At 40.3% G+C, this 12,857-nt stretch overlaps 1 protein-coding gene across 4 annotated transcripts in view; it reads left to right on the top strand.

Moving 5' to 3' along the window:
- The window catches only part of piezo1 (piezo type mechanosensitive ion channel component 1 (Er blood group)), a 75,911-nt gene that overhangs the window by 11,892 nt on the left and 51,162 nt on the right, over positions 1–12,857 (top strand). For all 4 annotated transcript variants that reach the window (XM_015367992.2, XM_015367993.2, XM_015367991.2 and 1 more), the window contains exon 2: positions 10,945–11,040. In XM_015367992.2, the coding sequence (XP_015223478.2) occupies positions 10,945–11,040 (96 nt within the window). The remainder of the gene's footprint in view (positions 1–10,944; positions 11,041–12,857) is intronic.

Below are 12,857 nucleotides of genomic sequence, written 5' to 3'. Positions count from 1 at the left end.
TTGATATAAAATCTCTGTGGCACCATGAGCTCGACATTCTTAATGCGTACGCGGGTTCGGTTTTCATTAGATTGTACGGTGTTGTTCTTTAATGTCCTACTACAAGTGCAGTTATTACTATTAAAAACAACGGACCTTTACTAAAGCTCCAGTGCAGAGGGGAGTTTCAGTAGCAAAGCGAGTCTTTGGAATAACAAGAGCCCTGGCAGACTGTCAAAAAGAGAAGAATCCACCCAGAAATGACAAATCACACTGGGCAAGATCCCTCATGGTTAAATAGCTCTTAAAACTTCATTTCTAGTCTTGAGTAATTAAAAAATGTGCGCACAATGTGTACGTTTAGATATTTCCCCCTTTCGAAGTCCAACTTACATTTGGGTAGTAATAATAATAATAATAATAATAATAATAATAATTGCTTACACTTATATAGCACTTTTCTGGACACTCCACTCAAAGCGCTTTACAGGTAATGGGGACTCCCCTCCACCACCAACAGTAGTAGAATCTTCTGCTTTTTTTTAAATATGGCTCTGAAGGATCATAGAATTGCTGATGGTTGTAATGCGGTTGTGTTTCTGAGCCTAACGTATCTCTTATATTTCTGTGTTCCACCATCTTGGGTAGGGCAACATGTGAGCAAGGCAGATAAACACTGGGTCAGAGGCTGAGCCTGAGCCTGGAGGAACAGCTACATGCTGTGAGAGGAAGGGGTTGGGTTTGGAGGTTGTTGTTGCTGGAGTTGAAATTTCTTGCTGGCCCGTCACATCGCCATAAAAGGGGAAAGTTCTATGTTCAGAGCCGTCATCGGGCATTCCCTTCATAAATAGGACTGCTTTTGACTTCGGCCTTCAAATAAGGTGCTTGTGTCAAATGAACCTGTGTGTAATAAAACGTTGGAAACTGCTGAAAAATACTTGAAGGCAGGACTGGAACTTTCTCAAAGTTGTCACCCGTCTAGAGCAAAATTAAAAGAGATTTGAGGCGTCTTGAATAGTGTGCAGTGAGTAATGTATTGTGATACCTTACCCTGCAGCTCTTTTCTGTAATACAAATATACTGTTAGAGAGTGGATGAGAGTCCTCGGTGCGAGAGTAGGTCTGTTTACAGCAAAATGTGTTTATTGGGAGGGGAGTTGTGCTATTACTGGGCGGGTTAGGCCTAGATTTGATCTTTTTCTCATTTTCCTTTGAATTTGATTTGAATGTGCTTGAACCTCGAAACTTCACCCAGGTAATGGGACAGCTGAGTGGAGTCCTAAGTCTATCCCAGTCATTTCTTCAATACCTCTTATGTAGAGAGCACCTGTAAAATATGTGCTTTAGCACCGTAGTGCAAACTTTTACTTAATCAAAGGCAAGACTATGAACATTCCTCACGCAATTGTCAGGACAGGCCTGAGTTTGCACTTTCGAAATCAGCATAGGAAGGATTTGGAGAAATGATAGTCCTTTACCTCTGTGAAATCTAAAAGGATGAGATCATTAGAAGATCTTAAGAATGCAGGACACAGGACCTAGAAAAATATCTCATAATCTAACAGTACATGACTTGGCATTAAAATATGGAGAACTAAATACTTCCATGTGATCTGTTTTTACGGAGATCTGTTTCAACAGGTACTTAGTAGCACCGTTTGTCTGGTTCACTCGAATGACGAAATATCCCATGCTGTAGCACAGTAATGCGGAGCTGCAGAGTTCTGAAAACCTGCACCCACCCCTCCTGGAATGAACCAGATGACCAGGCCATGTGATTCTTTGTTTCTTGTGGTTGGCGGACACTTCCGGGATCTACTGGTGAGCAGTGTTATCATCCCTGACCACGCGTCTTGCAGGGAGGACTTGCAGAGAAGTTTCATGTTTTAAAGGAGCTTTTTACATTTTACTTACTGAGTAAGGGATGGTTGAAAACAGTTTCTAGGTAAAAAAGGCGATGTGAAATAAGAAAGTGAGCCATCTATTTTTTAATCCAAAGACTTTATAATGACACTGCATTATTCAATTCCCTCGTGCCCACACCTACACTTTCTTAACAGTCTTTAAAAAGAACTATTCTTCTCTGTGGCTTAGATGATTGTTCCAGAAAAGGGTTTCTGAAAAGGCTCCCTGCTCGCTGTGGTTTGTTTCTGTATCTGCAGATTATCTGTTAAACCTGGCTATACATTTTTGCAGGGCTGATTGGTAAATGGAAAAAAAATACACTTTTTATTTTCTAAATAACATGAGCTTAAGTGTCTGTTACAGGGTTTAACCATCAATTGATATACATGATTTAGTTGAATGAGGATTTATTATAAGAATAACAGCAGGAAAATACACTACAAATGTGTGGCAGTTTTGACTAAATAAATTAATATAAATAAACCTTTATGTAAGTGCCGTGATAAGGTTTGGAGTTCCGTTGCTTTGGCACCTTTATAAATAAAACAAATCAGGGTACTTTCTTTAATTCCTAGCAACACTTACTGTACGTTAACACATCTGAAAGACGAATGGGAGAAGGAATGTGAAAGGTATGTGTGAGAGGACTGTTCAGTGGTAGCCCGCTTACTGTCTGCTAAAGCAAGGGCAGTATTTGTGCTGAAGAGATTCCCCCAGGCTTGTGGCTCCAAGCCTGCAAACTGGGAGTTTATTTCTCTTTTTCCTTTAATCCTTCACTACTGAAGTAACTGGGCTGTTGCTTGTGTTGTGCTGGCAGTCAGCAGCCCGCCCGTTCCTGCCAGATCTCCGCTGTGGGGTTAGAGAACTTGGCAGGGTCCCCTGCACTGGAACGCCATCACACAGCTGTAGTGTACACTAGAGCTGCAGGAACCAATAATCCCAACACTGGGGCTCAGCTCCGACAGAGGATTGAGAATGGTACCGGAGTAATTCAGCACAGAAATCCAATGGCTTGATTCTTCTATTGTCGGCTTTCTCTTCCTGGAGAACAAGGGCAAAAGACTTTAAAAAGCAAAATCTGTGTACGCTTTGAGTTTTGTGCCCTTCTTCTGTCTCAGGGTATCTGTTCCGTTGAAATCGAAAGAAAATCTCAGAGGCAGCAAAAATGGTGAAACCTTCTAATGGCTCTTTCATTTGATTGGCTTGCAGACGGTCTTTAAATTGATTGCCTGGGTTTATGTTGGGATCAGCACTTGCTTAATCCAATTATTCTCTAAATGCATGCCACAGATCAGAACTTTGATTTAGTCTTTGATCACTATGTTTCTCCATCAGCATCCAATGAACTGCGGTCTGTGTCTGGACTGGACCTCTGACCTCTGTGGTCCACTGCCCTCAACATTACGAGATGAGTTCCTTAGATAATGTTCACTCGTGCCTTTTTGTCGCAGTCACATGCACTGTGCCTCTCCAGAGACAAAATCAGTTTTTACAAAATCTAGTTACCAGTAACTAGGACGTTAACAGTTCCTTGGTGTCTCAGTCCACGTTTTCTGTTTCAAAGCAAAACGACCAGGACCTGGCTCTCCTGTGCAATATGGGATACGTGAGGAGTGGAGACATCTTGAAAATGGTGGATGGAGCACAATTCCAGTTAAAGTCTGCTGTGACTCATTTTGACCAGAATAAGGAGCCAGCCCCCAGCCCCTCAGTCCACGCAGGCCTTGTTGTCCTGTTAAATGTCTGTTTCACTTCACAGGCAGTTCCCCATGAGTCTGGGACAACATGGGCTGCCTCTGATTAATCTTTCAGGCAGCTCATGATCCTGGAAAAATGAAATCGGTATCATGGATTCAATCCATCACAAATACACATATGCAAAACAAAGCCTCTCAAATTGTGCGAAGAAAACGCAGTTTAAAGATTTATCCATGTTCATTAGAGAAGTGATGGCAGATTACAGAACTGGGTTTAGAAACTGTAAAGCCAAGGACTCTGCATTTACAGCTTGTTCTCCGCTTTAAATTGGTGGATAGTGTCAAGTGTTGATTTCCCTAAAATATTGCCTCATTAGGGCAATGAGAAAATTGAAAATTTTATAGAGATTTGAAAAAAAGTTGGTAATTCAAAAAACAACTATCAGAGCCTTTTGTTCAAAATGTAAGTTTTTTTTACCCCCAATTAATTCCAGCTACTTTTCCCAAAATGACATTGATGTGTATTATGTGTTGTGTCTTGCTGGTGTCACTCCTCTGAGTGTTTCCGTTGGCCTTTAGAAATTGGGGTGCAGGTACTTCTTTTCCCCTGTAACGTCTTTCCGCCCTCTTCTTTGTGGCACCCTGTTTATCATATTCCCTCTCCCCCCCAACAGCACTACAGGAGCCCCGGCCTTGCCCTGCTGTTGTGGGCTCTGAAGAGAATATTTGCTGAATTAGGTCACCACCAAGTCAGTTATGTAGTTCGAAAGTCTTCCAGCATTTTTTTTTTTTGCAGCACACATGTTAAGAAAAATCAGACAGAATGAAGTTTTTTTTTCTTCTAAAGATTAGAACTTCCCACTAAGCAAGGAATCTTATTTGATCCTGATTTAGAACACTGCTTTAAAACCTGTTTGTACATAAATATTTCAAATATTGTTAGATCTGCTGCATGTGTTCTTCTGCCTAGGTAAAAAATTGAATCTTTATAGTAATTTCTAGAATAAACATGAAAGAAATGTAAGCTCTGCCTATTATTCAAAATTACCTTAGTTGGGATATCATCCTTCCTGATAAAGAAAAGTGCTGGACGTGTCAGATTGTACTCCTTTGCAGTTTTGGCTTGAAAGGTGTGATCCTCATTGATGTTGATGCCATCATGCATTGTATTTTGGAACATAATCCGCTCTAGTGTATGCAATAGGCTGGTTGTTCCTTTTCCTTCTAATCCATTTAGGAACGAGCATACAGCCGTTGAGCTGCTTTTGTCTGGATGATACCCTCCCACCCATTAAGCAAAGCTGTTTAACCCTGGAAGGGTCACAGTCAGCTGGTGCTGGAAACCTGGCCTGGGCTTCCTGTTTCAGGCACCTTACCCTCTCCCACACCTGAGGAATCCTCAACAGCTGAAGGGCTGTGTTTGTCCTTTCTATTTTTCAGCGTAGAATCAACCTTTACTGGCTCCTTTGATACAGTCGTGTGGAGAAATGTTCCACTCTGTGATTTCAGCTATCTGGCAGGATCACAGCTGCGAAGCTCCGTGACGATGGGACAGATTCTGGCTACATTCCATGGCTTTAGCTGTTTGGGGTGGGCAGCAGTGGATACAGTCACGTGGCTAGTTTGTAGTCGGCCTGCCAGGGCCATAGAGAGCCAGCTCAGAAACGTATATTACGTCACTATGGGTCACGGTTGGTCATGACATCATCAGGTGTAGCGCTAAACCCATGTAGTGTGTTTCTGGTACTGTAGGTCATCCCAGCACTGTCAGTAGGTTTACGACAGGTGATGTCCAGGTGGTAAGAAGTCTAGATGTAAATTTCTCATCAAACTGCAGACTGAGAGGGGCCGATTTGGCCATTATGTCACTGCAGAGTTAGGGATTAATTCATTTCATGGTGTCCTGATATGGGTATTGGAATGCCAGGGCATCCTGGTTATCAGAGCGCTATCCCAGGAACATTCCTAAGTAGCTGGCTCAGAGGAGTAGACTAGCTGCTTATCTCCAAGGCAAGAGAAAGGTTATTCTGCACCTCCTTTGAACAATTAATTATATGCCTAGGCATGACCTTGCTGCTACGACTGGAATTGTTTATCTTCTGGTTTACACCTTAAACATTCATTAATGTTGTAGGTAGGTAATGTGGGTTTCCAGCACAAAATCACATGCAAGTCCTGAACAAAACGGTTCTCAAGGAGATAAAAAAATCATTTCAGTTAAAAACTTTACTTGTTTTTTTTCATTTTGCAGTTTCTGCTCAAAGACGTTTTTATATTTCTGAGGGGACACTACTGATAAATGTTTTCGGAGACAAAGACACTTGGCTTATCCAATTAAATTAAATGAAATGTTCATTTTGACTGCCAGTGCAGCTAGAGAGACTGCCAAGTATCTAAAAATCATGTAAACATGGAGGGCCATATACTGTTTAAAGTACCTGTTAAACTAGTGTCCGCAAAGGTCTATGTGACACTTTCCAACTTTGTTCGAAGAAGAAATGTAACATGAATGCAGCCTTAGTGCTGTGGGCATTTCGTTCCCGAAGAGCAGCTGAAATGAGGAACCAGTGTAAGAGAATGATGGCTCTTGGGGAGGCAGTTCAATTAACCTGTCTAAGGAGACGTCTACAGGCTTGTGCAAGCTGTGCAGTGAGTGCCAGATGCTGAAGTGCTGTGGCTTTCAGGGGTCTTTTAATCACCCGCAGAAGATACCGTTCTGACGAGTACTGCTTGGCATTTGGTCAGTTAATTATGACATTTTCTTCAATCCCTAAAACCTATATGTACTCATGCCAGAGTTTAATTTGTGTTAGTTATTATGGTTAAAGACACTCATATTTGGCCTAAATGGAGTCTGTAACTGTCTTTGATGTAAATGGTGTAGAACTCGTACAAGAGTTAGACCATACAGTTCCAGTAAATTTCACAGTGTAACTTCCAGATGGTTTTGCAGATATTTTACTAACCCCAGTGTACTGGCTTAATGTCACTCTGTGTTTGTCTGGACTGCCTAATGTTACCCCCTCAGTCAACCAATGAAGCAGTTTCTTACTTCCGTGTCTGACCTGCTGTGTTGGGGGGTGTTGTTGGTATACAAAGGCTGCTGCGCATCACCTAACATATCTAGGTTTCCGAAACAGAAAAATAATTTTATCCTGTCCTGCTTTAAAAGTTATTTGCCAGGGACTACCAGAAAATCCCACTCATGTGCCAGCTGATCCAGTTAAACTTTGGACATGGGTGACAGAACACAATTGTTAAGGTTGTAAATTAGTTCAGAACTTGGAAAAATAAAGGCTTAATGAGCGATCCTATGACTAAAATCTTGCCATGGGAAACTGGACTACTAAAGCATAAACTGATGTTCATGCAGAAAGTTTAAAAAAATTGCACAATTAAAAAAAAATCATCATCATCAAATCGTTGATACCATTTAAAAGCACTTTTGGACCTTTGGGGATGAAAAGTGGCATAAGAATCAGTGATTTTAAATATACTGTATCAATATCACCATCCGTCCATCCATGACCAGAAAGCCATTAATTCCTGGTCAGGATTATGGCAACCCAGAGCCTGTCTTTTGATCAAATCAAATAAAAAATGCCACAGGTTGGGACTGCACTCTTTGGGAGGTGGGAGGTAACCAGAGCACAATGCAGAGAAGTAATTCCACATGATGCAGAAATGTAATTTAAACCTTTTATCGTCTCATTGTTCTGTACTGAACTAATTGGTGCTTTGGATGCTCGAGTTTCTTGTGCTGAACAATGGCTATGTTGGCCTGTCTTCAGGGGTTAAGAGAATGATGTTGAAGATGCCTTGAACCTGTAATTAGTCATCGTGAATAGTGACATCTTTCATGTTCAACTCTCTTCACTGACCGGTTCACTGACATTCCCCTCTGCGGCTCCAGGGGTTTTCCAGTGTTCCACCCGAACAACTTCGAATTAAATGTAAGAAAAGAACCAGCACAGACATTTCTAAATAAAATTGTAGACTGTTTTATTTTTAAAACAGTTGTTCAGATATTGTCCTCTCTTGCAAAATGTGCTCATTCATAAGAAATTAAGGCTTTTATTGTGTTACTGTGGGGAAAATAACATGTACTTATCTCCAGTTCTAGCATAGCTGGAATGTTAGCCATGGTACATTACAGTAGAAATTCAGGTGTTCGGGATTTATTGTATACATAAGCAGCTGTGTTATGTAAATAAAAAGATTGGATGTAGCAGTGTTGTTATTAATGCCTATAATGGAAAAATAGGTGCAAGATTTTATTTAAGTTTCAGCCCATCAACTTCTAAGAAGATCTGAGCCCCAGTTTTTGTGTTAACCACTTTCTCAAACACTTGACAAGAGTCCAGTTTGATCTTGCCCTGATACATAAAATAATCTACCCAAAATAACAGAACATCTTTCAGTCTTGCACACCCCTTGGGTGTGTTTTGCTACAGGAACAAGTTCCTGCCCAGACTTCTGTTGGTTTTTCCGCATTAAAATTACCATAATTTTCTGAAAACACGAATGCAAAGTTTTAGCAGTTTAGGTTCTCCCTTTTGAATTTGCTCTGCAAAAGAATTGAAGGCAGTCAATGTTTCTTTTTATTTTACAGAGAGCATCAAAGAATGGTGCGCTTTGTGTCCGTAGCAGTAACTGTTACTGTGTTGATTAAGGGCTGCTTTAGTCATTTTGATGTTTCACTGAATTCCTTTGCCCAGTACACTTGAGGTCATCGACCCGCCTAATAACTAGACTGATTGACCGACTGTGTCTTATTGATTAAGCAACATTTCGTTGGACTTCCTGGGTTTCTGCCTCGTCATGTGACAACTGTTGCAGTAACAACATGTTTAATCAATAAAATCTTCAAATATTCATTTAAGGTAAAAGTAGGAATACAGCTTAAAAAAAGTCTTTCAGTTTAACCAATGGATAAAGAAAAACATTACACCTGCCAAATATTATTTGATTTAATCAGGACATATTTGGATGCTTATCAGTCATTCAATGCAAATACTACTGGTCAATATTAAATTAAAAAGTTGAAGCACCAGTCTTCTGTATCTTATCTATGATTTACTTTAGCTGCTCAAAGCCCCTATCGAATGTCTTTGGAAGGGTGTTAAGCTTGTGATCAGTGGTAATCTTGATTCAGTTTTATTTCATTTGTGTTTCCGTCTGTATAGACTTTGTGTAGGTCTGCCCAATCTTTCAGGAGAGACTGATGTGCGATAACAAGGCACAGTAGGTTTTCATTCCTCACGTCAGGAATGTATTCCACTGTTCAAACAAGTGGAACTCTTTTGAGAAGCTTTAAATGAGGACGTTTTTGTGGAGCAGCTGTGAAGACACCTTACCTGTTTTTCAGTATTTTGTTGGTTACAAAGTGCTTCCCTATCATGAATGTCAATTCTAGGACTTCTAGAATCTAGGTGTTGTTTTAGTGGAGAGCTACAGGAAGTGAGCTTGTCTCAAAAACAAATGACAGAAAATCCAGAGAGACCAGCTTTATTGCCTGGCGGGCTTTATTCTTTTGGTGTAATGTTAGTCATCAGTGGTAGAGTGACATCATTTTAATTTTAAAAGCTTGCTATGAATTACATTTTTGTTCTATAGTAAGAGTTAAAAAAATAAGACATTTTGTTGAAAATAAATGTTGATCCCCATTTATTATTACTTATGCTTATCATATGAAACAAAGCTAGCAGTTTGCCCAATCGCTTTTAAAAATAAAAAAGTCTTAGCAGTAGGACAGGGATTGAACCAGAGAGGGTTAAGGTTCAGGGAAGTAAAAATGGTAAATACCAATACCGATAATAAGGGAGTTTATTAAATATCTGTGTTGCTTGCTGAGTTTCATACAGATTGTGTTGCACTCATGCAACAGATAGCAGTAGCTCCTGGATACCCTGAGGAACAGCTGCATTCAGCCAGCATGGAAAACCAGCTCAAGGCATTATTGTTAGCCAAGTTTAATTATCCCCAAGGTTACCAGACAACTACTGAGTTACTTAATGTATTAGTTTGCAAATATTAGGACGAGAAGTGGAACAGATGTCAAGATGAACGAATATATTTACCAACAGATGTGAAGCAACAAAGAAAAAATTAGTCACACTTCTTAAAATATGAACAATTGTGAAATAAGAAATCTCTTCTAATGAAACTCAACTGGAGCCCTGTTCTTTTCCCTGAATTGTCCTATAAAGCATATTTACCTCTAAAGTATGCATCTGTTAAGTACTGTAGCTGTACTTAAGAACAAGTAACTTGACCTACGTGTTGTGCTACCAGTCATGGACTTCGATTTGAACAGACATTTGGAATTGTCTGGCTAGAGGTCATGTGACCTCAAAGTTGTTCCGCCTTCATGAAGGTTTTCCACGTTAAATATTTACAATTTATTCGCAGTGCAGTGTTTACACCATGCACACTTTGCTGTGGGCCAGTTTCCCAGGGTCTGTCTCATGTTGTATCTTTATTTTCCCTCCCTTTCACTCTGGTTTCAGGGTGTCTGGAGGGCCATGATGTATCTAGAGAGGTCTCCTCTCCTTGTCCGGGAGGGCTGGTGGTGTCTGCAGGTTTTCCAAGTCTCTTTAAAACACTGGTATCTCCAGAGCTGGGAGATGTTGTTAAATTAAGCCAATGAGCTGAATTGAATCTACAGACATGGTGGCCTATTGATGAGGGATTGGATCAGACCACTGATGTCTGAAGACTACTATTTAAATGTGGGGATAAAATTATATCTGACGGAAGAATACAGGAGCCTTTTAAATTCTCAGGTGCAGAGCCAAGGTGTAGCATGCTGTGAGGATCAAAGCCTCTTCCTGAAGTGTGTGGAGCTGTCTTGCTGTTTGCTGCTCTTAGACACTACTGTTGTACACTTCCCCACCCCTGGCAAGACTTCACAGCACAGCACTGTGTAGTCCAAGAACACTGCTCACTGCCTTTGGATCAGAGGGCTTTCATATCTTCATCACACTTGTGCTGCACAGATTGTTTTGCATTGCATAGATCCTTCTGGGCATAGATTGTTCATATGTTTCTGTAGTTAAAAGGGACAAACGTCCTACTGTGGGACACAGAATACTAGACTGTCTCAAAAAAAAATTCAGTTTCAGTCATTTATATAAATATTGAGATGGTTAAATCTAGAACAAGAATTCCCATGCTTATTTAAAAATATTATTATGGTTAAAATTGAAAAATAGATTTCCAATGGTTATTTGGTTAAAAAGATAAATATTGTAAAAACTAAGATTTTAATGTTTCAATAATTACACAGCAGTAACAGCAGGTTAAGCTAGAAGCAGGTGTGCCGTTGACTGACACTAACAATCTTGTTCTTGGTCTCTCCTCAGCCTGCCTGTTCCGCTACAATGCCCTGTCGTTAGTGTACCTTCTTTACCTTCTGCTGTTACCGTGGTTCCTGAGGCCCAATGAACGCACTGTACGAGGTAAGGAACCTTCCTTCTGAAGTCTTGGGAAACGGCCATGAAAAAGCATAATGGAGCTCTCTCATCAACATTTCTGTCTTTCCATCTCTGTGGATCTTATACACTTAACAATGCTCCAGTGTGATTGTCTCTTCTTCTTTGGCATGATGTGCTATATACTGTGTACACCAGGTACCAACTGAAAGTGCTTTAACTTTGCAAGAAATGTGGTAAGATTTCTGCATGGCGAAGTAAAACGAGTGTTTCAATAGTATCCTCAATAGTATTAGTTTCCTGAAATGTTTTTGCGCTATGGAATAGGTAGGACTTTATTCTACAAGTTAGCACAGTTTGGTTTGACAGTTTAGTAAAGCTACCAAACATTTTAGTTACTTTACTTTAGTAGAGCTACTATGTCAAGGGTGATTTGTATAGACCTAAATACTAAGCAAACACCAGATCCAGATGTATACCACAGTAGTGTGTCAGTGTGGCCACTCTGAATCTGAAGTCATAAATGTACTGGTTACAAGCCCAGAGGCCAACAGCCACTCCACACTGCTGATGCTGTTGGAGTGCTGAGAACCCATATGAGCAGGACAGGCCGAAAGGCCTCCTCTCATCTGCATCCTGATGTTCTGTAACAAAGAGGATTTGACTCTTTCTGCTTTTCAAGGGGATCAGAGTTGACCTAAAGCAGAGTAGGTCAAGTAACCTGCTGAACGTCAGACAACTTTTCACCAAGATCAATAAATTTTCAGTAAAATTAGAAAACATGACCAGAGATGGTGCTTTTACATAATACACATTGTTTTCCTGAACATGCACAAATTGCGATAAAAAACTGCCGACAGACTAATACTATAGGAGATATGCACAAGTGCAGTGAATATTGAAGTACTCTGCTTTTTTAGTTCCGTGTGAATCTGTGAATCTACTTTTGAGGGACTAACATAATCCCTATGTTAATGTTAGACTTGATTTCTGACTCTTGTGTGATTACAGTAGCCATGTTCTTCAATCACAACATTTTCATAACTATTGAACACTTCTCCTTCTGTAAAACTACTGAACTCATAAATATTTTTTAAAAATAATTAACTTCTATTCTCCTAAGCAATCCATTTTGGAAAGAGCAGCAGTAATACAAAGAAAGAAGGCTTACCAAATGCATAGCATATTTTAGATTTGACTAATTTATCCCACCGAATCATCTGTCTTGAGGTTCCCAAGGACAATCATGTTTCCTTGTGTGCCCATCTAGAGATCCACTGCCCACGCACATTGAACTGAGACAGGTACCTCGGTTTCTTCATGCTGAATAAGAGAATGAATTGCTAGATAGATAGATAAGACTTTATTTATCCCGAAGGGAAATTGAGGTGTTACAGCAGCCCTTCGAAAGTCCATGACCATTTCTTTAGTCTTGCTGGTGTTTAGCTGGAAATGGTTAAGATGACACCACTCCACAAAGTTGGTAATCAAGCTCCTATATTCCTCCTCCCTCCCCTTACTAATACACCCCACAATTGCAGAGTCATCCGAAAACTTCTGCAGATGACATGTCTCAGAGTTGTACTTGAAGTCAGAGGTGTAAAAAGTGAACAGGAATGGAGCAAGGACAGTCCCCTGTGGAGCCCCAGTACTGCTAACAATCTGTTCTGACACACAGCTCTGTAGCCATACATACCACATTATGTAGTATGACCTGCAGGTCAGATAGTCTATAATCCAGGACACCAGGGGAGTGTCCACCTGCGCCACCCTTAGCCTATCTCTCAGTAGTGGGAGTAATTTTACTTGTAAAATACTGTAAAACATTTACAGTAATTTTACTA

This window comes from Lepisosteus oculatus, chromosome 20 (assembly GCF_040954835.1).
Source record: "Lepisosteus oculatus isolate fLepOcu1 chromosome 20, fLepOcu1.hap2, whole genome shotgun sequence".
NCBI lineage: Eukaryota > Metazoa > Chordata > Actinopteri > Semionotiformes > Lepisosteidae > Lepisosteus > Lepisosteus oculatus.
Note: the sequence above shows the minus strand (reverse complement) of the source record. Positions and strands in the feature narration are given on the sequence as shown.